The sequence below is a fragment of the Neophocaena asiaeorientalis genome, unplaced genomic scaffold (assembly GCF_003031525.2).
Source record: "Neophocaena asiaeorientalis asiaeorientalis breed wild unplaced genomic scaffold, Neophocaena_asiaeorientalis_V1.1 scaffold196, whole genome shotgun sequence".
Lineage (NCBI taxonomy): Eukaryota > Metazoa > Chordata > Mammalia > Artiodactyla > Phocoenidae > Neophocaena > Neophocaena asiaeorientalis.
The window spans coordinates 2,182,812-2,210,243 of NW_020173929.1; the positions used below are offsets into that span (position 1 = coordinate 2,182,812).

Sequence of the window (27,432 nt, forward strand, 5' to 3'; positions counted from 1 at the left end):
AACTCTCAAGGGGCCCAAAGTCCAAAACATGTGGGCTGGCAGGTTCTTATTTTATCAGGACACACACTGCATGATGTTAAGTCATGGGGCCAACTGCAAGGACACAAAAGTAGATCTGTACCTCGAAGCTCAGTACTTCCCAATGTTGGACACTGGGCCAGTATCCTTCAGGACATACTACGAGTTCCGCTTATCTACCCACTGGGTGTACCTTGCATCTATCTATAGCGCATCCCCCAAAAGAGACGATCCAATGGCGTTGTCACCACCCAATACTGAACACGAGACTATTGACTCTCCAACTCATCTGGCCTTTACAGTATTGCCTCTGGGTCCAGACATCTAACCCTTTGTCTGTAGTATCAGTCATAGCAACTATCTGCAGAAAGAAACCTCGAAGCTTAAGGCCATTTATATGGCCCTTGCTGATTGACTCCCAGCAGCCCTCTCCCCAGCTCCCCACGTAGCAACACCCAGATTCTGCCTTAGAGAATTACCCCCTTCTCAATGTACTCTGGCCCCAAAGTGGGCACGAGACCCAAGAAAGCAGTCAGACAGTCTCACCCTGGCATCTGAATCTTGAAAGAGATTTCTGGAACTGCCCAGCTCCTGTTTGTTTTTTTTTTTTAATCTCTCTGACTGACTCTTCTGCTCTCCTCTTCCACTTTTAAGGGTGCGTGTGATTACATTTGTTTCACCTTCTCCCTATTTTATTTTTATTATTTTTTAATAGCTCTTTATTGGAGTGTAATTGCTTCACAATACCGTGTTAGTTTCTGTTGCACAACAAAGCAAATCAGCCATATGCATACACGTGTCCCCATATCCCCTCCCTCTTGCGTCTCCCTCCCACCCTCCCTATCCCACCCCTCTAGGTCATCCCAAAGCACCGAGCCGATCTCCCTGTGCTATGCTGCTGCTTCCCACCAGCCATTTACATTTGGTAGTGTATGTATGTCGATGCTACTTTCACTTCGCCTCAGCTTCCCCCTCCCACCCCATGTCAACAATTCCATTCTCTATGTCTAACTCTTTATTCCTGCCCTGCAACTAGGTTGATCAGTACCCACCTTTTTTTTTTTTTAGTTTCCATATATATGCGTTAGCATATGGTATTTGTTTTTCTCTTTTTGACTTACTTCACTCTGTACGACAGACTCTAGTTCCATCCACCTCACTAGAAATAACTCAATTTCGATTCTTTTTATGGCTGCGTAATATTCCATTGTGTATATATGTGCCACATCTTCTCCATCCATCCATCTGATGATGGACATCTAGGTGGCTTCCATGTCCTGGCTCTTGTAAATAGAGCTGCAATGACCATTGTGGTGCACACCTCTTTTCTTTAAATTTATTTTATTTATTTATTTTTGGCTGCTTTGGGTCTTCATTGCTGCACACACACGGGCTTTCTCTAGTCGTGGTGAGTGGGGGCTACTCTTCATTGTGGTGTGCAGGCTTCTCACCGCGGTGGCTTCTCTTGTTGAGGAGCATGGACTTTAGGCGCGTCGGCTTCAGTAGTTGTGGCATGTGGGCTCCAGAGTGCAGGCTGAGTAGCTGCGTTGCACGGGCTCAGTTGTTCCGCAGCATGTGGGATCCTCCCGGACCAGGGCTCTAACCCATGTGCCCTGGATTGGCAGGCGGATTCTTAACCACTGCGCCACCAGGGAAGCCCCATGTCTCTTTTTAAATTATGGTTTTCTCAGGGTATATACCCAACAGTGGGACTGCTGGGTCATATGGTAGTTCTATTTTTAGTTTTTTAAGGACGCTCCATACTGTTTTCCATAGTGGCTGTATCAATTTACATTCCCACCAACAGTGTAGGAAGGTTCCCTTTTCACCACACCCTTTCCAGAATTTATTGTTTCTAGCTTTTTTGATAATGCCATTCTGACCGCATGAGGTGATTACCTCATTGTAGTTTTGATTTGCATTTCTCTAATAATTAGTGATGTTGAGCATCTTTTCATGTGCCTCTTGGCCATCTATATGTCTTCCTCGGTGAAATGTCTATTTAGGTCTTCTGCCCATTTTTAAACTGGATTGTTTGTTTTTTTGATATTGAGCTCCATAAGCTGTTTGTATATTTTGGAGATTAATCCTTTGTCTGTTGTTTCATTTACAAATATTTTCTCCCATTCTGAGGGTTGTCTTTTTGTCTTGTTTATGGTTTCCTATATCTTCTCTAAATGTTTGATAGAATTCACCTGTGAAGCCATCTGGTCCTGAACTTTTGTTTGCTTGAAGATTTTTAATTACCATTTCTTACTTGTGATAGGTCTGTTTATATCTTCTAATTCTTTGTGGTTTTGTCTTGGAAAATTGTACCTTTCCAAGAATATGTCCATTTCTTCGTGGTTGTCCATTTTATTGGCATATAGTTTTTTGTAGTAGTCTCTTATAAGCCTTTGTATTTCTGCAGTGTCAGTTGTGATTTTTCCTTTTTCATTTCTAATTTTATTGATTTGCACCTTCCCTCTCTCTTTTATTCTTGATGAGTCTGGCTAAGGGTTTATCAATTTTGTTTATCTTCTCAAAGAATCAGCTTTTAGTTTTATTGATCTTTGCTATTGTTTTCTTCATTTCTATTTCATTTATTTTTGCTCTGATATTCATGATTTCTTTCCTTCTACTGACTTTGGGTTTTCTTTGTTCTTCTTTCTCTAGTTGTTTTAAGTGTAGGGTTAGATTGTTTATTTGAGATTTTTCTTGTTTCTTGAGGTGAGATTGAATTGTTATAAACTTCCCTCTTAGAAATGTTTTTGCTGCATCCCATAGGTTTTGGTTCATTGTGTTTTCATTGCCATTTGTTTCTATGTATTTTTTAATTTCTTCTTTAATTTCTTCAATGATCTCTTTGTTATTTAGTAGTGCACTGTTTAGCCTCCATGTATTTGTGTGGTTTTTTTTCCTGTAACTGATTGCCAATCTTATAGCGTTGTGGTCAGAAAAGATGCTTGATATGATTTCAATTTTCTTAAATTTTCTGAGGCTTGATTTGTGACCCAAGATGTGATTTATCCTAGAGAATGTTCCATGTGCACTTGAGAAGAAAGTGTATTCTGCCACTTTTCAGTGGAATGTTGTATAAATATCTATTAGATCTATCTGCTCTATTGTGTCATTTAAACTTTTGTTTCATTATTTATTTTCAGTTTGGACGATCTGTAGATTGTGAAAGTGGGGTGTTAAAGTCTCCTAGTATTATTGTGTTACTGTCAGTTTCCCCTTTTATGGCTGTTAGCATTTGCCTTTATGTATTGAGGTGCTCCTATGTTGCTTGCATATTTACAACTGTTATATCTTCTTCTTGGATTGATCCATTGATCATTATGTAGTGTCTTTCTTTGTCTCTTGTAATAGTCTTTATTTTAAAGTCTATTTTGTCTTATATGAAAATTGCTACTCCAGCTTTCTTTTGATTTCCATTTGCATGGAATATCTTTTTCCACCCCCTCACTTTCAGTCTGTTTGTGTCCCTAGGTCTGAAGTGGGTCTCTTGTAGACAGCATATATACAGGTCTTGTTTTCGTATCCATTCAGCCAGTCTGTGTCTTTTGGTTAAGGCATTTAATCCATTTACATTTAAGGTAGTTGTCGATATGTATGTTCCTATTACCATTGTCTTAATTGTTTTGGGTTTGTTTTTGTGGTTCTTTTTCTTCTTTTGTGTTTCCCCGCTTAGAGAAGTTTCTTTAGCATTTGTTGTAAAGCTGGTTTGGTGGTGCTGAATTCTCTTAGCTTTTGCTTGTCTCAAAAGCTTTTGACTTCTCCATCGAATCTGAATGAGATCCTTGCTGGGTAGAGTAATCTTGGTTGTAGATTTTTCTCTTTCATCACTTTAAGTATATCCTGCCACTCTCTTCTGGCCTGCAGAGTTTCCACTGAAAAATCAGCTGATAACCTTATGGGGATTCCTTTGTATGTTATTTTTTGTTTTTCCCTTGCTGCTTTTAATATTTTTTTCTTTGAATTTAATTTTTGTTAGTTTGATTAATATGTGTCTTGGTGTGTTTTTCCTAGGGTTTATCCTGTATGGGACCTCTGTGCTTCCTGGACCTGGGTGACTATTTCCTTTCCCATGTTAGGGAAGTTTTCCACTGTAATCTCTTCAAACATTTTCTCAGACCCTTTCTTTTTCTCTTCTTCTTCTGGGACCCCTATAATTCAAATGTTGGTGCATTTAGTGTTATCCCAGAGGTCTCTGAGATCGTCTTCTTTTCATTCTTTTTTCTTTATTCTGCTCCTTGGCAGTTGTTTCTACCATTTTGTCTTCCAGCTCACTTATTTGTTCTATTGCCTCCGTTATTCTGTTATTGATTTCTTCTAGTGTATTTTTCATTTCAATTATTGTGTTGTTCATCTCTGTTCTTTAGTTCTTCTAGATCTTTGTTAAACATTTCTTGTATTTTCTCAATCTGTGCTTCCATTCTATTTCTGAGATTTTGGATCATCTTTACTATCATTACTCTGAATTCTTTTCCAGGTAGATCGCCTATTTCCACTTCGTTTATTTGGTCTTGTAGGTTTTTACCTTGCTCCTTCATCTGTGACATATTTTTTTGCTGTCTCTCTCTCTCTTTTTTTTTTTTATGAGTGGGATTGCGTTCCTGTTTTACTGGTTGTTTGGCCTGAGGCTTCCAACACTGGAGTTTGTAGGCTATTGGGTAGAACTGGATCTTGGTGCTGAGATGAGGAACTCTGTGAGACCTCACTCCAATGACTATTCCCTGGGGTCTGAGGTTCTCTGTTAGTCCAGTGGTTTGGACTCAGAGCTCCCACCACAGGAGCTTCCCCCCCGACCCCAGGCTCGCAAATCAAGATCCTGCAAGCCGCGTGGGGTGACAAAAAAAAAGAGAGAAAGAACAGAGTAAAAAATAAAATTAGACTAGGAAACTAACAGATATGTTAGAAAGAGTATAAAAATAAAAATATAGATGAATCAACAACTGGAAGGTACATCAGTACCAAAATAGTAAAAAAGAGGAGGGAAAGGAAAAAAAGGGGGGGTAGGCCTTGGCTGTGGAGGGCGGGGCCTAATCAAGGGCAAGTTTTGGGCAGTGGGCAGGGCCTATGTTCAGGACCCACAGGGCTGGAAAAGGCCCTGGGGGCTGTGGGGGGTGGGGCTTAGGCTCAAGGAACAGAAGGGGCCCAGGCGTGCCCCCCCCATCCCTGTCTGAGGGCAGCGGACCTCACTGGGAGCCCAGCAGGCTTCTTGGGCTCGTGTGGGTGGGGCAAACACCCTCCTCTCCTCTCCTGCTCCTCCAGTCTGGGGTCTGGGAGCACCCCTCCCGCCTGCATCTCTTGATCTCCCTGGCTTCCCTCCTATGTCCCCAGGTCCAATGCAGTCGGGCGGGGGTGGGGGTGGGGGAGCCTTGGAGGGCAGGGGACCCACCTGGGAGCTCAGCAGGCTCCCCGTGCCCAAGTGGGCCAGGCGATCGCCCTCTGCTCCTCTCCAGCTTTTCCCAGAGAGTCCCTCCCACATGCCTCTCCTGATCTCCCTGGCCTCAGGGGTGCTGATCTTGTCTTCTCCACTTCTCCTCCCCCCTCGGTCCCCCTACGTCCTACTGGTTCACTTTGGGGTTCCTCCCGTCTCCTTGGGGGTCAGAGTCCCCACCAGCGGCCGGCAGATGCCCTATTTGTGGGGAGACGCTATCTCCGCATCTTCCCACACCACCATTTTGACTCCTCCTCTCTGGCTTTTTTTTAACGTTTTAATTTTTTTGGCTGTACTGCATGGCTTGCGGGATCTCAGTTCCCCGACCCAGGATTGAACTTGGGCCACAACAGTGAAAGCACTGAATCCTAACCACTAGACCACCGGGGAACTCTCCCCAACTACTGGTTTTTTGCAGTCTGGTTGAATGCCCCTTCAAAGTTCCCCCAAATTTATTTTCTGCTTAAGTGAGTCAAAATTGGTTCTTGTTCCTTGGAACTAAAAGGCACTGCATGAAATGAGCCACTTTGCTGTGGGCATGGTCAGTCCTTTCTTGGGCAGAAAAAGTTCTGTTGAGGAAAGAGTCACACCTAGTATTTTGTCTTTGAACAGAAGATTAAAGATGATGTAAGGAAAAGCTCTGAGCCAATAGGGAACACAGAGCACCAAGGTAATGCTAGGTTTTGATGAGGAAGCCTCTGTTGGTCTGTGTTTAAGTAATGGCATCAACAGAAGAAATCTGGTACTGTCCAAGATCTCTTCTTTCATTTGCTACCATCGGGCGTGTCACCTATGTTGTTACCCTTTGGGCCAATCACCACACTCATGCATTTGATGAGATTTTATTTTCAGAAAGGCAGTATTCATCTGGCTTGTCCAACAGATCACATAATCAAGGTGGTTTTTTTTGTTTTTTTTTAAATGTTAATCAATAAATTCCACTTGCGTCGGCAAAAGTCAGACTGTGCTGTTAAATACAGCCAAGACTGTAAGCATACAAATGTCACTGTCTACTGGATCTTACATTATTCACCAGTACCCACAAGAAAGAGGCAAAACTTAGTCCTCCTGAAAAGGTGTATCACTTTTTAGGAAACTGGTAGCGCTTCTGAAAGCCTCAGCACTCGTGATTACGCTAACAGCCCGTACAGATGTATTTTACACTATCTGTGCTGACTCAGCTAGGAGCCAACAGGCTGGATGTCGGCAGGTAAAACACATCCCTGCAGACCTGTTGCTATTCATGATGACATCTGGAAATCTCAAATCGCAACCCCAAAGGCTCCTCCTTTTCCATTCATGCATTATACACACACATATGAAGACTTTTCCTACCAGTAACATTTAAAATAAGCACCCTTAATAACTGCAAGTCACAAGTAACATAGAATGTTCAAATGTTTAGTTTTTAACTGTGTGTGACAAAGCTAAGACAGCCTACCATTCCAATAAAAAAGACGGGGAGTGGGAGGGATAGTTTTAACACACCATTAATTTATGCTACTGAGTTTTTCTACTGAAAGACAGCAAAGACAACTCAAAATTTAGGGACAGAAGAAAACACAGATTTCAGCCTCTGGTACCTCTCTAAAGATAAACCTTGTGCTTCCGTGCCCTGCCATCTGGAAAGCTTACCTCCTTCCCAGCCAGACACCTTCTAGCTGAGAATACAACAGTCATTAAGAATCTCATTGTCCACAGCCCACACCTGGAACATGCACCATGCCTACCTGGCAATACAGGGGCCATGAAAGGCGAAAATAATGCATGCCTTGTGAGAGACTGTTGAAAAGGAGCCCCCTGCCCCAGTCACCCAAAAAAGTACTGATCACATTAACTACATCCAAGGAACCAGAGGGAAATAGCTGAGGACTGCAGAGAATCTACTCAAGCTGTCACTGCAAAGAGCAGAGTAAGAAGCATACAACTTTACTCAAATCACATGCACTTCACTCAAACTTTTTCCCTCAAACAGGTCTTCTCTGCCAACAGAACTGGTCTTCAGAGTCCCTCTGAGTTCCTCTCTCTAATCTAACTTGCTCAAGCTAGTTTTAGTCTTTCCCAACAGGATCCAGCTGGAAAATATAAAGCCTTTGGAACGCAGCAGCACAGGAAATGAGGAGTATACAGAGACAGGAGATTTAGGAGAAGCCCTTCTGGTGTAGATTTAGAGACAAAAGCTCCAGACTGCCACCAGCAGCAGGATGACCAGCAGAGCTGTTTTCCCTGATATACTCGTCCCGTCACTTTTGTTACACAGGTTCTCCTGGCAGCAGTGGTACTTAAGCTCCTTCTCCGCTAAGGCTTTCGCAATGGCTTCGAAATTGCAACGGTCAAACATCCAACACTGGTAGTACGTTTTCGTTGGCACTGTGGGGGAAATACACACACACAAAGATAAGCAGTCAAGCAGGTAAAACTCTGCACCTGTCTTTGAACTCTCAGTTTTACTTCTTAGAACTTATCCTGGGGAAATAGAGACATTTGAGTAAAAATATGTATCCCAGTTAGCTTATAAAGGGGAAAAATTAAGTAAATAATGATCCAGCTCTGAATGGAACTTTTCCATAAAAGCAGAGTCTCATCAGAGCCAATACAGTTGTGTGTATATGGAAGGCAACAGGCAATCATACTAATGTTTGAGAGAGTTACAAAGATTTTTAAACACATGGCCTCTTTGATCCAGCAATCCCACTTCTAGAATTTACCCTATGAAGTTACTTGAAAAAAGGTTAAGATATATGCTCAAGAATGGTCACTGCACCACTATCTGTAGCAACAAGAAACTAAAAGACAAACAGTCGGTTAATAAAACAGCACTTGAATAAATTATGGTAGAGTTCCACACAACGAAGTTCCATGCAGATAAGGAATGCCACAGACCATGTGTATTGACATGGGAGAAGTTTGAGGGTTTTTTTAAATGCAGAAAAATAGTTAAATTGGACTTCAACAAAATCAAACTTTTGTGCTTCAAAGAACACTATTTTTAAAAATTAAAAAGACAAAACCCACAAAAAGTGAGAAAATGTTTGCAAATCATATATCCGATAAGAGTATAGTATACAGAATCTATGAAACACTCTTACAACTCAATAATAAAAAGACACCCCAATTAAAAAATGGGCAAAGGATATAGATACTTCTCCAAAGATATACAAAGGGCCAATAAGTGCATGAAAAGATGCCCAACGTCATTAGCCATTAAGAAAATACAAATCAAAACCACAGTGAGGATCAATTCACACCTATTAGGATGGCTATAGTCAAGAAACTGGAAAATAACAAGTGGTGTCAAGGAAGCGAAGAAATTGGAATCCTCAAATATTGCTCGTGGGAAGGTAAAGTGGTGCAGGTATCTTGGAAAAGTCTGGCATTTCCTCAAAAGGTTAAAAATAGTTACCATATGACCTAGTAATTCTACTCCTAGGTAAATATATTACCCAAGAGAATTGAAAACTATGTTCACACAAATGCTTATACACGAATGTTCATAGCAGCATTATTCAAAACACCTAAAAAGTGGAAACAACCCATATGTCCATTAAATGGTAAATGATAAGCAAAATGTGGTATATCCATTCAACGGAATATTATTTGGCCATAAAAAGGAATGAGGTACTGATATATCCAATAACATGGGTGAACATTAAAAACATTATGTGCAGGGACTTCCCTGGGGGCGCAGTGGTTAAGAATCTGCCTGCCAATGCAGGGGACACGGGTTTGATCCCTGGTCCAGGAAGATGCCACGTGCCGTGGAGCAACTAAGCCCGTGCACCACAACTACTGAGCCTGTGCTCTAGAGCCCGCGAGCCACAACTACTGAAGCCCGTGTGCCTAGGGCCTGTGCTCTGCAATAAGAGAAGCCACCGCAATGAGAGGCCCATGCACTGCAACATAGAGTAGCCCCCTCTCACTGCAACTAGAGAAAGCCCGCGAACAGCAACGAAGACCCAATGCGGCCAAAAATAAATAAATGAATAAAAAATTTAAAAAATAATAGATTATATACTTTAAAAAAACAAACAAACAAAAAAAACATTATGCTAGTGAAAGGAGCCAGTCACAAAGGACCACTACACTGTTATGGTTTGATTTATATCTAAATGTCCAGAATAGGCAAATCCATGGAGACAGAAAGTAGATTAGTGCTCCCTGCCGGGGTATGGGCAAGGGAAGAATAGGGAGTGACCGCTAATGGGTATGGGGTTTCCTTTTGGGGTGATAATAATGTTCTGAAAATGAGTGGTGATAGTTGTACAGAGTTGTGGATATACTAAAGGCCACTGAATTGGCACTTGAACATGTACTTTGGAACTGAGATATGTGAATTATATCTCAATAGAAAAAAGCCTAGATGCAGAACAATATGTAGAATGTGACCCATCTGTATAAAGTATATGTGTGGGGGTGAGTATACTACTTTTCTCTGGAAAGATTCCCAAGTAATTTCACAGTGTTACCCTCACAGAAGGCTATCTTTCATTTATACATTTCTCTGTAGATTGAGATTTAAAATTAAAAAATCACTGGATGAATTTATTTTAAACATAGCTTAAACTTCCTTTAAAAATCATTAGATTATTCCATAAAGCCGGAAAATTTTCCAAAAGAACGTGCCATTATGGTCCCAATTTTTACACACAAAGGAAAATGCAGGCCAAGATATACAATGCCCATTAGCTTATAGTGATTTTTTAATATTGAGAAAAATTACGTTAAATATTTTAAAAAAGTGAGAGTTGAGAGAGAAGAGAAGTTAGTTGTGCTAGATGCTGGGGACACACAGATATAGAAGGTTGGTCCCCGCCCTGGAATCATTTTCTTTTCTTCTGTGTTGGAAAGAAAAAAATACAGATGCTTATTTTCTTATTTAAGGCCAGTAACTAGTTTATTCTATTTCATTCACAGCTCAGAACAAAACTTCTAAGTTTATAACTGCAGGTATAACTGTTCTGTCCTCCCCCTCAGAGGAGATGAGTGTTTGGCCTGGATTTTAATGAAGTCTGGTCAAGTGGCAGAGGCCAGATAAGAGTGTTCCAGTGACTCTACCTGCTTGGATCATAAATATTTAAGTGGATGCTTCTAATACTGTACTAAAGAATGCTGTTGAATAGGACAAGTTACTGTCTTATGTAGTAGTAATCAGGCTTTGGAACTGCGAAAGCATGAAAGTCACCAAAATGTTAATTAGGGAAACCTAACAGCTTGGGGAGAGCAGATAGTAATTTATTAATAATTGCTACCAATTAATCACTTACTATGTGTCCTGCAGTGAGCCACGCACTTTACTTGAATGATCTTATTTGCATAACAACCTTCAATGGTGAGCTTCTCACCAAAGCCACTATCAGAATCACCCGAGTAAAAGTGGATCATATCACAGAGTCACCGGAATGTTAAAGGTTCTCTCTCTGCTAGGCACAGCCTCCCCACTCTTCGAAGATTTGCCTTGAGTCTGCCTTTACCAAGCAGTAGTCCCCAGTTGCCTTAGGCATCCTTCAGTGTGTCCCTTATTTGAAAGGCCATTACAGAAATGATTGCTTGGCACTGTCATCAAAGGCTCTGCCAGACTCTCAGTACATGGTTTATATTTCCAGGACCTAGCCAGGACGCCAGTGAATTAGTGGCTGAAGTCGCGCCCATCTGTCTCTCTTCTAGACCGAATCTGCACAGCACTATCACGCACATTTCTCCACTAACTAACTGCCCCACTGACCCCGGGAGGTAAGTATTCCTATTTCACAGCTGGGGAGAAAATGTGGCTAGATTAATTAAATAATTTCTCCAATGTATGCCTGGCCTTTGATTCCTGTTTATGACAGCATGCCTCGCCTCTCCCAGGCTGATGTCAATCAGAGTCGGAGGGGCATTTAGATGTTCTGTTACTATCTGCCTTACTGTAAGGTCTGAATATCTATATTTCAAGAACTGCTGTTACCACATGTCTAGCTGAAGTTTTGGGACCTATGTTCATGAGAAGAAGAAAACTATTTAAGATTCACATTATCCTTAAAAAAATAGATTTTATACTTGAGAGTTTTAGATTCACAGCGAAATTGAGCAGAAAGAATATAGTTCCCATAGAGCCCCCGACAGCCCCACCTCCACCCCAAACAACCTCTCTCACTATCAACATTTCCCGCCAGTACATTTGTTGCAACTGATGAACCTACATGGACTCATCATCATCACCCAAAGTCCATAATTTACATTTGGGTGCACTCTGGGTGTTGTACATTCTATAGGGTTTGACAAATGTATGACATGTGTCCATCATTATAGTATCACACAGAGTCCTAGCTTCGTTGCCCGAAAAATCCTATGCTCCACCTATTCATCCCTCCCTCCTCCCCCACTTCACCCCTGGCAGCCACTGACCTTTTTATTATCTCCTTGGTTTTGCCCTTTCCAAAACATCACATAGTTGGAATCATAACAATGTAGCTTTCCCAGAGTGGCTTCTTTCATTCAGTAACACATATTTAAGTTTCCTTCATGTCTCTTCATGGTTTGATACTTCATTTCTTTTTAGTCCATTCTCTGGATGTACCACCGTTTATTTATCCATTCATCTACTGAAGGACATCTTGGTTGCTTCCAAGTTTGGGTAATTATGAATAAAGCTGCTATAAACATCCATGTGTAGGTTTTTGAGTGGACATAATTTTTTGACTCATTTAGGTAAATATCAAGGAATGCAACTGTTGAATCTTATGGTGAGAGTACGTACTGTGTACCAATTTATATTCCTTCCAGCAATGAATGAGAGTTCCTGGGGCTCCACATCCTTGCCAGCATTTGGTGCTGTCAGTGTTTTAGACTTTGGCCATTCTAATAGATGTGCCTCATTGTTTACATTAATCATTTTTACAAAGCATAACAGTTCATTATAAGATGAGTAAATTCTGGGGAATCTAATGTACAGCATTATGACTGTGGTTAACAAGACCGTATTGTCTATTTGCAATTTGCTAACAGAGTAGATCTTAAGTGTTCTCGTCACACACAGAAAGGTAACAATGATGGATTGCAGTAATCATTTCACAATGTATATGTATATCAAATCGCCATGTTGTACACCTTAAACATATACAGTTTTTATTTGTCAATTATACTTCAATAATGTTGGAAACAACTAAAATGAAAGTTTAACCATTCAGGTAGGAAACAATGGGATTTGTTTCCTAGTCTAGTCTACTTCCCTCTTTCCTTCTCTCCACCTCTACCATCTGACACACCCATTTCATCAATAAAAAAGAGAGGCCGGAAGAACTTACTGGTGGCAAGACAGAGATCAGAGCTCAAAGCTTCTAACGGATAATCTAATACTTATTCTACACATAATATTGCCTTTATTCTCTCATTTGGAAATTATACTTTTTGTAGTGGGGGTCCAAGAGACACAGACAATCAGGGTTAAGAAGTAGGTCTCTGTGCTCATAGATAATTGGTGCTCCAATATTTGTGGAGTGAATGACTATTCTCTCTGGGGGCCTCACTATGCTTTCTACATTAACAATGAGTTAATACAGTCCTCCAGGTGAGGCAGAGGAACTGTCCCCTACAGAATCAAGGACCTTACATGTAGGCCTTGGAATCTGAGCTGTATTCCAAGAGTTTATATCAAAATTATGAGGTACTCCTGTTCTTTAGACAGGATAATTCTAATTCGTCCTTACTTATTGAGGGATTCTTCCTTTCTGGGGAAGTGAAACTCCTCCTCCTTTCAATCAGGTTTCCTAAATCCTATTTTAATAGGATTTATGGAGGAAGCGATTCCATAGTCTAACCAATTTGGAAAATGCAGATTTGACAAAATTTGTCAATGTTGACAGTTCCCTACCCCAAGCCCATGAGTGCCTTGTTCTCTGAGGCCACCAAAGCCTCGGTAGCTACTGTTGCCTTTCTTGGGAACACCCTTCCTCTCTTAGTCCCCTTACTTCCTACTTGTCCTCTGAGCTCAGCCTGAGTCCCCTCAGGATTCTGTATGTATTAAATTCCCCACGGAATGAGACACGGGTATCAATAAAGACATCTGTAATAGCTACACAGGCCTCTTTCACAATTTTCATCGTCTCCTTTCTTCATCTCTGTACCCCGACCTCCTAGCTCAGGCTCTGGCACAGGGCAGGCTCTCAAAAGTTTGCGAGGCAGCCAGTGTTGCTGTTAAGAGCACAAGTGTTGGAATTAGATGGATTCCCACGTTCGGATCCTGAGCTCGTTCCTTGACCTTAGTCTGTTGCTTAACCTGAGTCTCAGTTTCCTCATTTACCAAACGGGAATAAAATATTACCCCGAGGGGTAGACGGGAAATATTAAATAACGAAACAAATGGAAAGTGCTTAGTGCCGCACACAACTGGCGCTATTAAATGGTCGCTATTACTTGTTGAATACGAGTCTAACAAGAATGAGAGCGGCACAGATCTTTTCCCAGGCTCTCTTCATCCCATTACACTCAGGAAGAGGGGGAGGGGGAGGCTCTTACCGGCTTTAACGATGAGACAAGTATCTTGATTACGTGAACAATTGACGGTGGTAGTGCAGCCATTAGCTGGGTTAATACAGCTGTAGCACTCCAGGCTGTGACCTAGGATCAGGAAGAATGCCCGTCAGAACCTGGTAGACCGGCAATGACTCACCCTCCTGGCAGCAGAAGCAAGCCCACCAGCTCCATTAGTGTGGGTCAGAGGTCAGCAACTCAGAGTGGGCTTCCTTCCCGCGTATATCTGCAGCAGATATATTTTTCCAAGCTCAAACTACAGTTCCAGCAGCAGTTTTTTGGACCCTGAGGCAAGTGCAAAGGGAATTTCCAGATTTCACAATCCATTTAACTGTGCAGTTGAGAAGCTTTTTCCTACTTTCAACCGGAAGTGATTAATCGGCAATGACATATTAAAAGGAATCCATCAAGAGGATAAACTAACGGAATTCTATAAACACCTTCCAAGCAATGAATATGCTCTATCACATAACATTCTCACGGACTGATCATCAGAATTTGGCAGTACCTATCTGTGTGAGAAGACATGCTCCAAGACGAAATGCATGGAATCTCATTACAGATCAGTATTAACAGATGAACGTTTGCAACCAATTTGATGATGGGGAACACTAACTTTTGAATCCCAAGTAAGCAAAATGTTATTCTCCCAGAAAGAATTCCATTCTTCTCATTAGTAGATCTGTATTGTAAATAATTGTACTCAATCATTAAATTTTTGAATTCTGTCAATTAAAAACTTGGAGAAATTTGTTTTCTCTCTTATTTATATAAAAGCCTACATAATATCCTTGATTTTTGTCTCTTGGCCTGCAAAGCCTGAAATATTTACTATCTGGACCTCTGCAGAACAAGTCTGATGGCCTCTGGGATAAGGCGTCCTCACTGCAGCTGTTCTCTGCTGAGGGACTGACCCATCGCCAGAAGCAAACACAGTCAAGGGGCAGGCAGCAGCCATACACTTTAAACCCCTGTGGGTGGGAAGACATGCACAGTGACACTGAACACGAGGGTCGACTTATATCAGAAGCAAATGCCTCTGGTTCCCCAATTTGAAAAATGACTACCGCTCCCACTCATGTTCTTAGGATTCATCTTTGGTGGCTAGACTTCAAGTTTCACTGGATTATTTTCCCTTCTCTGTTTTTATAACAATGGTGATGGAAAAAGATGAGTCATATTCCACATCTGTGATGGGAAGAGTTGGAAGCAAGTTTTCCTGATTCATGTGGACATACTCTTTGCTACAATAAGAGATCACCTTCTTCTGGCCACATGGCTTCTGCCACGTAATCAGTATTTGGAAGTACCTATCGGTGTGAAAAGACATTTTCAAAGATGACATATGTAAAATCTCATAGAAGAATGGCATGGTTAAACCAAGACGAAATGTGGGTTTTAGAACCCAAGAGCTGACTTTTAGTTCTAAGGCCAAAGTTCATCACCAGGAAGAGGAATTCTCCAAAGGCCAGAAGAAAGTGGCTCCTCTCTTCCTGAGCACAGATAGAAGTGAAGCTCTCTATAACATCTTTTTTAAAAAATTAATTAATTAATTTATTTTTGCTGCATTGGGTCTTCATTGCTGCAGGCAGGCTTTCTCTAGTTGTAGCGAGCGGAGGCTACTCTGTTGTGGTGCGCGGGCTTCTCATTGCAGTGGCTTCTCTTGTTGTGGAGCACGGGCTCTAGGCACGCAGGCTTCAGTAGTTATGGCACACGGGCTCAGTAGCTGTGGCTCGTGGGCTCTACAGCGCAGGCGCAGTAGTTGTGGTGCACGGGCTTCGTTGCCCTGCGGCATGTGGGAATCTTCCCGGACCAGGGTTCGAACCTGTGTCCCCTGCATTGGCAGGTGGATTCTTAACCACTGTGCCACCAGGGAAGTCCCTATAACATCTTAAATGGCCAGGTCAAACCTTCAGACAGAGGAAAGAGAACTCACCTTTGGAACTTCTGTGAGGCAGAAATATTCACAGCTAACACAGTGTTCAAATACCTAAACTTTCAATCTTCAGAGAATTGCTATAAGAGGCAGGCTCAAGGATCTCCATCCCCATTTTTCAAGAGAAAACTAAGACCAAGACGTTAACTAACTTGTCCAAAGTCACATGGCTACTAAGAGGAGAGCTGGGACTCACACCCAGGCGATCAGTTCTGAAGCCCATGCTTGGTTTATTTACCGTGATGTTCTTCTAATTGTCCTGAGTGGGAAAGAGAAGAAACCAGGACCAATTATGGGGGAGACCGGGTCAGGGGCAAGCAATAAGTCAGTGGCTGTCTGATATTCCAGCTACTTAGCCAGGGTGGAGGGGATCTTCTTCACACTCCGACTCCCTCAGGAAAAACCTAAGTGCCCCCGAGACCTGTCACAGAACAGCTAACAGCACCAAACCCAAGCCTGATCCATAAACAAATGTAGACTGCTGGAAAGCAGGTATGACCAGCCTATTCTTACTACAGAAAATTCACTGGGTAGAAGAATTAAGACAATAACGTATGTTGTAACATAGCGAACCACATTACAAACCTCCGTGACTATAATCAACAGACGTGGGGAGGGAGGGGGGTCGTGACTTCTGTCTTTTCTCAGAAAGGGGAAACTTGTTCAAACATGTCCTTGGGCTACTTTGTTCTTCGCTTCCGTTTCCTCAACTGTAAGATGGGCGTAATAGTACTGAGCCCTCACAGGATGGTTGGAAGGATTAAATGAGCCAGGGTCCGGTACAGGCCCTAGTACCTAGTAAGCATTCACCATATGGGAGCTATTTTAAAGCTACAAGCTCTAAGACATGCTCCAAAATGCAGATGCCTCTGTAGTGCCCACCGCATGGCGACTTCCTTTTCTGCCTCCTGTCCCCACCCCTCAAAAATAACAGTTAGTAGGGCTTCCCTGGTGGCGCAGTGGTTGAGAGCCCGCCTGCCGATGCAGGGGACACGGGTTCGTGCTCCGGTCCGGGAAGATCCCACATGCCGCGGAGCGGCTGGGCCCGTGAGCCATGGCCGCTGAGCCTGCGCGTCCGGAGCCTGTGCTCTGCGGCGGGAGAGGCCACAACGGTGAGATGCCCGCGTACCACACAAAAAAATAATAATAACAGTTAGTAGTACCAACGTGACATAGGCAGAAAATGACCTTTGATGTTTACAGTGAAGCAAAGCAAGCAACACAGGTGTTCCTACTGTTACAGAGGTAACGAGGATCTCCAGCAGACAGGGAGGGGTGGCCCCCAGAAGGAGCTGGGGCAGACACTCTGGTGCCAGGCTTATTTGGGTTCCAATTCTGGCTGCACCACTTTGCTGTGATATTTTACAAGTTATTGAATCTCTTTGGGCCTCAGTCTTGTCACCTGTAAAATGGCAAGAAAAATAGTCCCTGCTCCACAGGGTGGACATGAGGATTAAATAAGCAAATACATGTAAAATGCTGAGAATAGTGATTGGCACGTGAATGCTACAAGATTGGCACGAGAAGCCCAGGGTGGGCGGCTGGCCTCAGCACTCTGAAGATGGCATCTATCGGTAGCCCCAGCGGCTGGTGGTGAGTGCGGTGAAACTTAAGCAGCTCAGTGTAATCGCTCCCCACTAAAGCAGCTCTGTCACCCAGGATGAACTGTAACTCAGGAAGGTGCTCCACTCAGGGTAGGGCCGTAACACAGGAAGGAGCAGTCACACCACCCTGGACCTGTAGCACTGATGGTGAAAGAACCGAAGCTCGGCCTGAGGTCCTTGGCATCAGCTTGGTCTTCCTGAGGCCTAAGAAAAAGTTTAGGGCCAAGGCGGCCTACCTGATCCAGATCCATGTCCCTGTGGACCACTCACCTACATGGCAGACGACAGCCAGGCTGAACAGGAGCCCGAGCAAGATGAACCCTCCTTTGCTTCCCATTGTGACCGGCTACAGGTTCTGGAAGAAAGGAACACAAAGCATTGTCATGAACCAAAAGGTGATTGCCGGGCATCTCAGAAACCAAGAGCTGGAAGGCCTGGGGGCTTCAGGAAACATGGGAAGGAGTGAGTAGACCAAGAAAGCAGGGAACGTCCGGGCTGGGTGCGATGAACCTAGGGTGCTCTCAGGTGGGGCAGTGCTTGGTCCCTCCCTGGCTGAGACCTCGGCTTACTGAAGAAATGCTGCTGGGCCTGGTGGGAGGGGCAGCTGCAGGGAGTCAAAGCACACCGGGCCCACCCCAGCTCTCACCTACAGTAGCCGTGCACCCTTGAATAAATTCAGTTCCTCTGAGCCTCAGTGTTCATGACTGAGCAGTGGGACAGCACTATCTTCCCCCTCAGGGTCGCTGACTCAAGGGAGAATATTAACAAAGTACGTAATGCAGCACCTGCGATTTCAGCTCTGCAGGCCCCACCCCCAGCTGCTGGCTGAATTGAGGCTGAGCCCAGGCCACGCCACTAAGTGCATCAGATGGAAGGGGTAACTCTGGAGGGCAGCAGCGTGCATTCAGAAGAGGAAGCAAAGGCTTAGCGTGCACAGAAGCTCTGGCTCCCCACCTCCTCCTTAATCACGCTGGAAAAGTAAGGAGGGGTTCCAGGTACCTCTGGTGACAAGTCCCCATGACATTAATGCCTAGATGTGTGGCAGTGAGCATCAGGGGAGAAGAGGGGAGGGCTGAAACACCTTGAACCCTCCTTTTACCTGAGCAGGAGGCCAAGACACAGGGAGGTTTTTTTTTTTAGACTTTATTATTATTATTATTATTATATATATATTTTTTTCTGGTATGCGAGCCTCTCACTGCTGTGGCCTCTCCCGTTGCGGAGCACAGGCTCCGGACGCGCAGGCTCAGAGGCCATGGCTCATGGGCCCAGCCGGTCCGCGGCATGTGGGATCCTCCCGGACCGGGGCACGAACCTGTGTCCCCTGCATCAGCAGGTGGACTCTCAACCACTGCACCACCAGGGAAGCCCTATTATTTGTTTTTTAAAGATTTTTTTTTTGATGTGGACCATTTTTTAAGTCTTTATTGAATTTGTTACAATATTGCTTCTGTTTTGGTTTCTTTTTGGTCCTGAGGCATGCGGGATCTTAGCTCCAGGACCACGGATCGAACCCACACCCCCTGCGCTGGAAGGTGAGGTCTTAACCACTGGACCACCAGGGAAGTCCCCACAGGGAGGTTTTTAACTTGCCTAAGTTCAAATCATGAGCAGTAGATCTAAGGAGTCTCCCGACCCTACCCCGACTTCCCTGAGGCCATCCTCCAACAAGGAGGCAGCAGCTGCTCCAAACCAGGGCGGCTCCACATTCTATTCTCCTGGGCCGCACAGGCCAGGATTTCTGCCTGGTAGACAGACGGGGCTCTTGGTGGGTGGGCCCTGCCCTCCTCTGGGTTGGAAATGGCATCTCTCACACCTTTGAAGGCCATGTGGTGCTGAGGAGTTGGCTGAGGAAGGCCGGGGAGAATTGGGAAGCGAACAAGGCAGGGCCTGGCATTGCCCAAAGAAGACGCCATTGAGTAAAGCCACGCCCGGGAGAGAGACAGGTTGCTTGCTGACGTGTGGGAAAGTGGGGAGAAAATCTAACTGGGCCTGGCCTTTCTTTACAGGTTGAATACCCCCCACTTCCCTCTGGCACCTGCAACACCTACCACAGCCTACTAATGCCCCCCGCCACCGGGCTGACCCTCCCGGGGCATAGCTGCCCACAGCACCCCTGTGCGGTGAGGACCTGAGGCTGCCCGAGGCCAGTGGTCAGAAGCTCAGACTGGGCTGGCAAAGACCTGGACACAAGGTCTGGCTCTGCCACGGCTACCAAGCCTCATTCTCTTCACCTATAACAAGGGGCAGGTACATGGGCGCTTTCCCACACCAGAAGACTGAGGTGAGATAAGACAAGTTAACTATGTGCTTGACAGTCACAGAAAAGTAGTGGCTGTCACCGCTTCCTACCTCACCCTGGACGTCCTTCCTGACCACACCCAGACTTCCTGCCCAAAGTCAGGCACGTCCATACCTCCGGGTCAGACTATTGGCCTCTCCAGGCTCTCTTGTTCCCTGAGCCTGAGAGATGGAGGCAGCAAGGTCTCTGCATCCTAATAGCGCAGGGAGAGGCCCCTGCCCCTCCTGCCAGCACCTGACGCCCCTGCAATGCCATCTGTCGGGAGCCAGACGGGTCAAGGGAGAGAATCACAGCGTTCCCGCGCCACCGACCCCCCAGCCAGTGGCCCAGGCCCAGCACATCCCAGCTCCCTGCCTGGTTCCTCATGCTCGGGGGCATCTGGGTAGAAAGGATGATTCACACGCTCAGCTTAGGCAGGCCTGGGGCTGGGAAGAAGTGCTGCAAGAGAACAGGAGAGGAAGGCACCCATCTGAGGTCCCCGAACAGGGACGCGGAGAGCATCAGACTCTTCCTAAAAGTTAAGAACATCTGCTTCCTCAGGTAGCTCTATTGGAGGAGGAGGGAGGGACCTCCTGACGGGGGCAGGTAGGTGCTGGAAGGGCGCCGGGCTGGCAGGAGCTGCAAGCTCCAGGAGACTTCCCTCGGAATGGTCCTTGGCATGAATAACACCATTACAACAAAGAGGGTGCAGTGCAGTGAACTCGCCCTTGATGACACACATCAGAAAGAAGGGTCTACTAAGAAAGGCTCATCTCTTAACAAAAGCTGCGGAAACGGCACAGTGAACTGGTCTAGGGACAGGCTTTCTCGTCGACCGGTGAACAAAGCCTTGAATATTTCTGGCTCTGCCACTTATTGCCGTGTGTTACTCAACCTCTGGGCCTCCCTTCTTCACCAAGTAAACACAGAGATAATCACAGGTACTGCGCAGCGTGGTGCCTGGCCAAAGAAGGCCCTCAAAAAGCAGTAGCCACCATGAGTATTACTGGGAAGTCACGAGGTTCCCAGGAAAAGAAATTGGGCAGGGAGGGGGTGTCGGCGGGTGGAGGGTGTGGCAGAGAGAGGAAGTGATCAGTGTACGGATGTCGAGCTGTTCGGATCGGAAGACCGGGTCTTCATTAACCACTACTAAAATATGAATTTCCAAGAGCGATATGTTGTCATGAAATGGCAGGGGTCGGGGACAGAAAATAGCTGATTGTTTTAAAGCTATTTTATAAATGCCCCCAAAATGCTGATAGTAGTAAACACTAAGCAGGATTATTTATAATCTCTTATTTCTCTTCCTGACCTTTTACTTTTTGCCATACCTCCCCAAATATTCTATAATGAGCCAAGCATTATTTTTATAATTAGAAATAGGAAACTCCGCACATTACAAAACTTTCCCTTTTAGTAGTCACAGATCACCTGTCTTCTGGCAAGTCTGTTACAGAATTAAAAAAGAGAACCGAACCTCATGGCTTGAAACTCTTCCCCCTAGACTAAAACGTCCTCCATTTTAAATTTAAAAATGATGCCCATAAGTTAAGTGTAGATCAGATGGTAGATGAACCGAGAGCTGCCATTACTTTTTCAATCCACCCAACCAAACACTTAGATGCAAGATGCATCCAGAAGACCTCATCACTCTTTTCTAAACATATTGAGACTCATTTAAATGGATTTAATTATTGGAAACAGCCCAAAGTCATTCTGCCTCCCATCCAAGTACTAACCAGGCCCGACCCTACTTAGCTTCTGAGATCAGATGAGATGGGGCGCGTTTAGGGTGGTATGGCCGTAGACCCAAAGTCATTCTGGAAAAGGTCCACAGAATAAGATAGGTGAGCCTATTGGAAAACACCATTTGGGAGTCACAGGACACGTCTGGAGCCAGCCTTAGGAAGTCTGGACAGATTTTCCTGGGTGGCTCTGAAGTTGACTCTAAAGGGAATTCCTTCAGGGGCACGCCAAATAGGCTTTTCACCAGAGGAATAAGTAACAGTCAAGGATATATAAGCATTGTTTAAAATAGTAAAAATTTGGTAACATACATTTCCAACAAGAAGATGAGTAAATTATGGTACACTTCCATGGTGGGGAACTACACAGCCATGAAGAGTAACAGACATGGAAGGCTATTCACAATGTATTAAGAAAAAAAGCCAGTTTAAAAATAGCTATAATTTTATTACTTTGTCTTAAAAAAAAATATATATATATATATATATACATACACACACACTCGTATAAAAAAATGCTTGGAACACCTTCCAACTTTTCCGAACATTTTGGATCATGGGATTAACAGCATGGTAGAATTATGAGCAGCTTATTTATGCTTAAATATATTTTCTTAACAATGAACATTTTTATAGAAAGAGCTCTCAACATGAGTGAAGAATGTTTTAATGTACTTAGGTGTCATTTCACTTGCAGCTTAAGTTTTTATTTTTCTACTACTCCACCTGATTAAGTATTAAAAATATATACCACCTTTCAAAATTTGCTACATTAAGGTAAAAAATATTTCATGGATATATATTCTCCTATGTCTAAAAATAGTTATTTTAGTCACACCCTATATTTGTAAAAAAAAAAAAAAATGAGGCTTGTGTGATTTTCTAGTCATCCTGAAAGACCTATATTCTAATCCCAGTCTGCTGTCAATTTATATAACCTTAATGCAGTCAACTACTTTACTTCAGTTCCTAATTTGTGAAGTGTTAATAATGATTTTATAGAATGATAAAATATAAAAATAAGACGAGGGTTTTAAAGCTCACTATGGGCTAAAATGTTACGTGGCATTTTAAGGAACAGACAAATGCACACACAATCCTGGGGTTACTCTGTCCTGGGCTTAGACCTGAGCTGGAAATAATATTTTTACTATTAGGTGCCAGATTTCTGAATTTCTTCCAGTTTATCAGGACAGCAAAGTACACAGCTGTAAAAGCCAGGAGAAACGGTTGGGAGAAACCAGGGCTGTCCTATTTGGAAAAGTATAGTCAGAGACAGTAACCATCTTCAAATAGGGTAATGGCCACCAAGGAAGAGAGGGAGAGGTTATTCTGGGTAATTTACAAAGACAGCATTAGGATCAATTAGGGAGGCATTCTGAGCTTCCTAAGAGCAACTGCTTGCTATCACTCCACCCCTTCCTCCCTCCCTGCCATGTGCCAGGCACTGTGCAAAGTGTCAGCACATATGGAAATCAATTCCCTGGTGAAATGTGAAAAACTCCCCATCACTTGGAAATGTTCACACAGACAGCAGAGATCACAGATCAGAGATGATGCAGAAAGATGCCAGCAGAAAGCAGCAAGGGGTTAAAACAAAAGATCTCTGAAGTACTAGAGATTCTCATCCTACAATAAGAACCAACCTGATCATTATTTATTCATCTCCATCCACCTGAGATGTAAGGGGAAGCTACAAGTTGCAAGGTGATTTACAAATACAGGCACCCCTAATCAAGTTCCTGAAAATGTTTTGGGTAGCCAGTTTATGGATAGTGTAAGCCTATATTCCATTATTTTAAATAGGAAAACAAAGACGTGTTGCTGTCCATCCAAAGACCCCAGCCAGTCCCCCCAAATATCTATCTATGTATCTACCTATCTATGTATCTATCTATCCACCTAAACAATCCAAATAAATGTGAACATAAAATATTTAACACACCAATGACCCAACAAACTGAAGGAATACATCGGTGCATATATTTACTCTACGAAGTAAGTTCAGTCTCGGCACCTACCCCCCAGTCATCTCCACAACGGTCATTTATGAGCCCACTGTGAGCTGAGCAGGTGCCATGCTAGGCACTGGGCTACAGTGACTGCTGAACCAGGCGAAGCCCCACTCTCAAGAACCTTACAATCTAGCTGAGGGGGACACCAACTAACACTGAAGACCAGGAAGAAAATAACATAGGGTAACAGTATTGGTTCTCTAGCTTTACTGGGCATCAGAATCACCTGGAGGGCTGTTAAACACAGATTGCTGGGCCCTGACCCTATAAGTTCTGATTCTGCAGGTCTTGGGTGGGGCCCAGTTAGAAATTAGCATTTCTAACTGGGGACCACACTGAGCTGAAGATTCAAAGAGTGAGATGGACTTTGCCCACCCATGGGGATTCTGAAGACAGAGCAAGGGGGTCACAGCTGAGGCATACAGGTGGCCTCTAGAAGTGAAGAATGGTCCTTAACTGACACTCAGCCAGGAAATGGCACCTCAGTCCTCCAACCCCAAAGACTGTACTGTGCCAATAGCCCGAATGGTCAAGGGGACAGATTCTCGCACAGAGCCACCAAAAAGGAACACAGCCCTGCTGACACCTTGATGTGAGCCCAGTGAGGCCCGGGTCAGATTTCTGACAGATGGAACTGTAAGATTAATACATTTGTGTTGTGTTAAGCCACTAGGTTTGTGGTGATTTGTTTCAACAGTAATAGAAAATGAATACACCAACCTCAGAACTGGTACGTGGTAGAGCAGCATCTAAACCCAGGTCTGAGCTCTTAACCACAGTTAAACTCTCTGGTGGGGAAACTTCTTGTGAATTCAGCTTCTGAAATAAATTGGTTAACACAGGCCACCAGAGAAGAGATTTTACATCGGCAACGTTGCCACAAGATTCACAGATGCCCAGGAGTATAGTTTCTGTTCCTGGGAGCCTGGAGCCTTAGAGGCTGATAAACTTTAAGGCTAGAAGTATTCTCAGAAATTAAACCCAACGTTCCTATTTTATAGGAAATTAATGGAGGCCCCAGGGGATGAAATTACCTGTTCCCAAGGCAACAGGTTAGTTGCAAAGACACACTGGGTGGATCTTGCTTCTATTTACCAGGGGCCAGTAACTCACAAGTAGCTTAACATTACCTGGAGGCCAGTAGTGTTAGTGGCTTGGGGCTTTGCCTCCTTATCACCTTGTACACACACAGCCTGGCAAGCTGAGAAGATCACTGATCTTACACAAAGATCACTCAGCTCAGAGAAGTCATTACATCAGCAAGTAGAGACAAACAGAAAGCCACCATCATAATGAACAGCCCCTCCCAGCTACTCTGAGGTGCCAGAGACAACCATCTCAGAACTCTCTAAACTACACAAATCGGAAGCTTCCTCAACAAGGAAGGGCCTTCCTTGCAATTTGTTCCAGGAACTCAAGTCTCCAGTTCTCCAAAGAGGGCCCTTGTCAGACAGCTTCGTCACGGCCCTGCCCTTTGAGATTGTACATGGAGAGCCAACTGTGTAGTGAAGATATTTCACAAAATATAGGGTGTAGTAATAACACGTCCTCCGCTTCGGAAATTCTCAAGCATCTCTGGGCTTGGTTTTGTTTATGGCGTCTTTGCTCGTGAGGTTCTTCTGGAGCTGGCCCAGAATTTTTAATGCATTTCTTTTCAAGAGCTTGTACCTGCAGCTGTCAAAGCTGAATTCCATTAGACACCCGCTCTCCACACTCTAACATCCATTTTTATTTGGACTTTTACCTTACAAGCTACTCAGCATAATGAGGTGTTTTCCTTATAGTTTTCTGTTTGAAAATACAGAAGCCATAGTTTCACACATTTGGTCCGCAGTCAGGCACCTCCCTCAATTAACATTCTGAGCTGCATGTGCCTTCCTTAGAGAACTGGGAGTAAGCTGCCCCCAACGGGGAACATGGGTACCGAAACATTAACAGCCACATTTGTTCTCCACTTACCAGGTGCGCACAGAGTCCTTTCCACGAATTATCTCATAATTGGTGAGATATTCGTGTCCTCATAACACCCTAAGAAGTAAGGCCTGTTATTTTAGCAATAAGAAAATGAGGTTAAATAGCATGCTCAGAATTACGCAGCCAGTAAGAGCAGAGCCAAGGCTCAAACTGGTGCCAAGCCCAGGCCCTTGACCACACGTGAACTTCATCACTTCTCTGCAAGCAAACCATGTCAAATTGTACTTATTTTAGGAGCATTCCAGAGCCATCATCACCGACAGATGAAGCTAGACAATGGAGAGCAAGGTGGTAGGAAAGAGCTGTTTCCCTGATCTGTGATTCTCAGAATTGCACACAAAGTAATCTTCGGATTAGCTCGCCTGTATTTGAGGTCTCTCCCTCCTTTTCAAGAAACGTCTGTCATCACAAGCAACCCTGATATGGTGTGGGCTATGTCTCTAGGTTTGTAAAACGTATGGGCTGATTTGTTTAGAATGAAATAGAATTATTGCAGTTGAGAGTGGTGGGCAGGTCTCAGCTGGAGCCCCCTGATATCCTTAAAAAACTGGCCAAGAACAGGATTTTTAAAAGAATCAGCTGGCCACGGCAGGAGGCACTTTCAAAGCGGACATGAGGCATTATAGGAAGGAAGGAAAGCACTGGTCAAAAGGAAAACCGGAGGAAGCCTGGGCCAGAGCCTTCACTAGGTGGCAACCAGGCCAAATCGCTATTTCACAAAGACTCCGAGGGCACGGACGAGATCCGAGTTTCAGAAGTCACACAACTACTGCCAGGGTGAGTCACAAACCCCAGCTCTTCCAGTGAGTTCTGCGATAAGGGGTGGAGCCACCTACGTCGGAGGAGAAATGGAACGTTACCTGGTACATTTCCAGGATCCATGGAGAAAACCACTACTTAACGTTTCCTTAAGTCTGCCGTCAGACTCTATGAAGGGTGCGGCCCAAGCTGGCCCAAGCAAACTAAAATTGGACTCAAAATGTCTAAGTCACGACCCCACCCTGCTGTTTAAAACTCAAAATTTAAACCTCCAGAGGGAGAGAAGAATGTCCATAACTTCCAGGGATGGCATTAACCTCCTTTCAAGGTGCGATGCGATTTCTTTTCCCTAAACTGCAAGAGCTTCCCTTCAGATTCAAATTTCGAAACAAATACTCCCAGGAGAATGGAGGGCAAGGCCCGCGGAATTGGGGGTGTTTTGGAAAGCGCGCCCGCTCCCCCCTTCTCGTTGGTCGTATACAAAGGAATCGCCAGGAGGCTACGGGCCGCGAGCGGGGGGAAGGGCGCCGGATCTCGCCGTCCCTGGGCGCGGAGGCCGGCGCAGGGTGGGCACGGCCCTCTCGGACCCTCCAAACACCCCAGTCCCGCGATGGCAGGGGCCCGGGCCCAGCTGCCCGTGGGCGCATGCTCCGGCCCAAATCCCCGAGCGCCGGACTCGGAGCGCGGCTCCGCTCCCCTCCTCGCCCCCAAAACCTCACCTTCCAGCCCCCGTCGTCCGCTTCTGCGCGGGTACGCCTGCTAGGGTCGTCCAGTCCCGTTTTATCGCCTCGGCTGGGGCGGGCTCCGCCTCCTCCCGCCGGCCCCACCCCGCCCAGACTCCGGCCTCGCCCTGCGCGCCGCAGTTTGCCAGCGAAGGTCACCCGACCAGGCGCAATTGCGGGCTCCAGGACCCCGTGCAGAAAAAGCCCTGTGGCCAGGACTAGATTAAGACCTTTATGATAAAACACTGAAACGGAAAGTTTATGATGTTCTTCCTCCGATTTGTTATCGAAAACAAAAACAATATGAAACTCCAACACATTAATTTTCCTCCTTTGTTGAAAAAAATATGAAAATGTTTTTCGAAATGTTTGTGTGCCCTTGCCAAGCTCCCAATTGGCCTGGCTGTCGGGTTAGCCAGCCTGGCTGCAGCCTGAGGCTCCTTTC

At 44.6% G+C, this 27,432-nt stretch overlaps 1 protein-coding gene across 1 annotated transcript; it reads right to left on the reverse strand.

Annotated features, from left to right (window-relative positions):
* Nucleotides 1–6,269: 6,269 nt before the first annotated feature.
* Nucleotides 6,270–27,088, reverse strand: CD59 (CD59 molecule (CD59 blood group)). Its single transcript, XM_024752637.1, has 4 exons — nt 26,985–27,088; nt 17,762–17,846; nt 13,937–14,038; nt 6,270–7,813 (listed from the first exon to the last, which is right to left on the reverse strand). The coding sequence occupies exons 2-4, from the start codon at nt 17,826–17,828 to the stop codon at nt 7,611–7,613; spliced, it is 372 nt and encodes a 123-aa protein (XP_024608405.1). The 5' UTR covers nt 17,829–17,846; nt 26,985–27,088; the 3' UTR covers nt 6,270–7,610.
* Nucleotides 27,089–27,432: the final 344 nt, after the last annotated feature.

Bases quoted from the DNA above. Each gene is read 5' to 3' on its own strand.
- CD59 (XM_024752637.1), bottom strand. From the start codon at position 17,828: ATGGGAAGCAAAGGAGGGTTCATCTTGCTCGGGCTCCTGTTCAGCCTG. The intron at 14,039-17,761 runs GTGAGTGGTCCA...TCCTGATCCTAG, and splicing joins GGCTGTCGTCTGCCATGTAG to GTCACAGCCTGGAGTGCTAC. The intron at 7,814-13,936 runs GTAAGAGCCTCC...TTTCCCCCACAG, and splicing joins TTGTCTCATCGTTAAAGCCG to TGCCAACGAAAACGTACTAC.